At 60.1% G+C, this 3,593-nt stretch overlaps 1 protein-coding gene across 1 annotated transcript in view; it reads right to left on the bottom strand.

Annotated features, from left to right (window-relative positions):
- The window catches only part of ARHGEF10 (Rho guanine nucleotide exchange factor (GEF) 10), a 57,005-nt gene that overhangs the window by 17,352 nt on the left and 36,060 nt on the right, over nt 1-3,593 (bottom strand). Inside the window, exons 19-22 of the mRNA XM_014528688.1 lie at nt 2,999-3,224; nt 2,381-2,578; nt 1,445-1,572; nt 1,237-1,337 (exon numbers count right to left, since the gene is read on the bottom strand). Of these exons, the coding sequence (XP_014384174.1) occupies nt 1,237-1,337; nt 1,445-1,572; nt 2,381-2,578; nt 2,999-3,224 (653 nt within the window). The remainder of the gene's footprint in view (nt 1-1,236; nt 1,338-1,444; nt 1,573-2,380; nt 2,579-2,998; nt 3,225-3,593) is intronic.

Raw genomic sequence — 3,593 nt, 5'->3', positions numbered from 1 at the left:
ACGGCCACGGCCACGGCCCTGCTGTCCTTTATCTTCAGATAATGGCTTCCTATCAGGGTGTGACTGTATCTGACAGAATTCTACACCTGCACCCACCCCCCTGCTCTGAGTAGCAGCCGCCTGCCCTGCGTGTGAATCACATAAGAATACACGTCACTACATCTCAGTTTCACACACAGGGCGGGCAAAGGTCGGCTACTGCTGTCCGCGTGGGAAACGATGCAGTAACTCATCACAAGGATAAACTGTGTTTCGCACTCACAGCAGTAAGCGGCTTGTGCCCCCCGCCCCCCCTCCCCCCGGGGGTGTCCAAGAGGCAAGGCTGCCTGCGGGACGCTGCGAGAGAAGTGCTGGAGAGGCCGTCCCACCTGCGTTCCAGCTCACAGGGGAGGGCGACGGAGCAGCGGCAGAGCCAAGCCCTGGGTCCTGCCACGGGACCCAGACTGGGCGGGACCCAGCCCCCACAGGACCCAGACTGAGCGGGACCCAGACCCCATGGACCCAGACTAGGCGGGACCCAGACTGGGCGGGACCCAGCCCCCGCGGGACCCAGGGCCGGGCTCCTGGCTCGGGGCTGGAGCACGGGTGAACAGTCTCAGCGGACACGACCGCTGCATTAGAGCCGTGAGGGCTTTCTCCCTACGCTCCCTCCACCACAGGCTCCATCAATGCCTCCTCTGGATGAGCTTCCGCTTAAAAACATGCTTAGGGGGCCCGGCCGGTGTGGCTCAGTGGGTGAGTGTCGACCTATGAACCAGGAGGTCACGGTTCGATTCCTGGTCAGGGCACAAGCCCAGGTTGTGGGCTCCATCTCCAGTAGGGGGCATGCAGGAGGCAGCCGATCCATGATTCTCTCATCATTGATCTCTCTCTCTCTCTCTCTCTCTCTCTCTCCCCCTCCCTTCCTCTCTGGAATCAGTGAAAACATATCTTTAAAAAACAAAACAAGAGCCATTCTCAGGGGGATGAACGGTCATGGTCAGGGTCTCCTCCCCTGCCCCCCACCCCCCGACTGTCTCTCGGGCACCTATTTCGTCTGAAGCAGGGAGCTTGGACCCTTGGTCTAGGGGACACGCCTCGTCTAGAGACACGCCTCGTCTACGGACACCCCTCATCTAGGGACATGCTTCATCTAGGGGACATGCCTCTTCGAGGGACACGCCTCGTCGAGGGACACCCCTCATCTAGGGACACACCTCATCTAGGGACACGCCTCGCTTAGGGGACACGCCTTACCCAGGGCGAGCTTGGCCATCTGCAGGCTGCTGAGCCAGGACTCCTTGCAGGCGGGCGTGAAGGTGCTGAACACGGCCGTGAAGAAGGTGGGCCGCCCGGACCTGCGGGGACGGAGGGCTCAGGTCTCAGGGCCTCAGCACCGCGGGTCCCGTGCCCGTCCCGCATGGCCCTCCCCGTGCCCATCCTCGGGCAGCGGGGTGACACTCACTTGTCCTGCTTGCCCGGGAGCTGCAGCTGGAGCCGGCAGCAGTCGGCCGCGCGGATCTCCTCCTCCTTCCGCAGGACCAGCCTCTGCAGCCCGGACGCCCAGTCGTGGGCCACGGCCTGGTTCAGGTTCTAGGCACCCCATCCTCTGTGCCTGTGGGCTATACCTATGTGCACACCAGGTCTTTGTTGCTCTCTCCCCACCCAACCTCCTGCCTTTCCTCTGAGATTCACAGCCTGTTCCATGCATCTCTGGGTATATTTTTTAAATATATTTTTATTGATGACAGAGAGGATGGGAGAGGGAGAGAGAGACTGAAACATCAATGATGAGAGAGAATCATTGATTGGCTGCCTCCTGCACGCCCTCTACTGGGGATTGAGCCCACAACCCAGGCATGTGCCCTTGACCAGAATCGAACCCGGGACCCTTCAGTCCGCAGGCCGACGCTCTATCCACTGAGCCACACCAGCCAGGACATGGATGTTTTCTGTTCATCAGTTCATTGGGTTCATTAGACTCCATGTATGAGTGAGATCGTGCGACACTGGTCTTTCTCTGACGGGCTTATTCCCCTTCGCTGAGGAGAGGCTGGGGTGGGAGGCTTGGGGCGAGACACAGCGCCTTCTAAAGTGAGTGAGAGGGGACCATGCGAGGGGTTGGGAGGCTGGGGGAGAGCAAGGCTGTCACATGAAAACCTGGGGTCCGACAACGAGGAAGAGAGCCTGGGAGGCGGCCGAGTGGTGGTGCTGAGCGTTTCCATGACAACTCACCCCTGGGGTCTGCAAAGGGACGCTGTCCCCCCTCCCCTCCCCCCAAACCAGGGCAGACACGACCCGCTCGGGTCTCACCGCAACCTCGTCTGGTACCACCCGCGAACCCGGGCCGACCGGCTCCAGCCGGAGGCAGACAGAGCCCAGGGCCGGTGGCCGGCCTCACCTGGTAGTGCCCCCGCAGGTCCCCGACGAGCTGCGCGATCTGCCCCACCACGTTGAGGTCATGGAGCAGGTTCTGCAGGTCCTGGTACAGCTGCCCGGGCCCCACGTGGACTCTGTCTGCAAAACACGCACAGGAGGCGGCGGCTGGGGGTGCGCCCGCCACTGCCCGGGAGGAAGAGCGGGGATGAGTGCCAGCTCGCTTCCAGGTTTAAACAGGAAACATGTTCAAGCATTTGGAAATGTTAACTTTTCTTTTTATTTTGAAACTAGAGGCCCAGTGCATAACGTTTGTGCACTGGGGGGGCGGGGCGCAGGTCCCTCAGCCGAGCCTGTGCCCTCTCACAGTCCGGGACCCCTTGGCGGACATCCTTAGTGCTGCCTCGGGGGCGGGAGAGGCTCCTGCCATCCCCGCTGCGCTCCCCAGCCATGAGACTGGCTTATGGCTGAGTGGCGCTCCCCCTGTGGGCGCTCACTGACCACCAGGGGCAGCTCCTGCGTTGAGCGACCAGTAGTTCTGCTGTTTGGTCAATTTGCATATTAGCCTTTTATTATCTGGGATAACTTCAGATTTACAGGGAACTTGCACTCCCCAGGTTAAAACCTCTCAGGACCTCAGTACCTCCGTCACCACGGAAACCACCCCATGGGCCTGGACCGGGGCACCTGAGCTCAGAGCCACCCGTGTGCAGACGGCCTCCTCCTGTCCACTTTCCGTGGAAATGCACGTCCGGGGCCCCTGCTCCAGATCCAGGCAGGAAGGCGAGCCTTCAAGGCCAATAAAGTAGCCGCTTCCTGGACGCTGTGTCCCCTCAGGTCCGGCTGCAGGGCAGTGACCAGTGCCCAGCCTGGGACCGGGGAGGCGCCGAGAGCTGGCCCAGTGAGCCCAGCAACTCATCACACATGCATCCGCCGAGTTTGTCAGTCAGGGAAAGTGTGTGTGATGAGCTAAAAATATTTTACATTAAACATACTGCTTCACTTAAGAAAAAGCAACAATAAAGTTGGCCCAGCTGGTGTGGCTCAGTGGTTGAGCATCCACCTGTGAACCAAACGGTCACATTTCCATTCCCGGTCAGGGCACGTGCCCGGGTTGCAGGCTCGATCCCCAGTGTGGCGCATGCAGGAGGCAGCCGATCAGTGATTCTCTCTCATCATTGATGTTTCTGTCTCTCTCTCCCTCTCTCTCTAAAATCAATAAACGTATACATTAAAGA

Source organism: Myotis brandtii, unplaced genomic scaffold, assembly GCF_000412655.1.
Source record: "Myotis brandtii unplaced genomic scaffold, ASM41265v1 scaffold646, whole genome shotgun sequence".
Lineage (NCBI taxonomy): Eukaryota > Metazoa > Chordata > Mammalia > Chiroptera > Vespertilionidae > Myotis > Myotis brandtii.
Note: the sequence above shows the minus strand (reverse complement) of the source record. Positions and strands in the feature narration are given on the sequence as shown.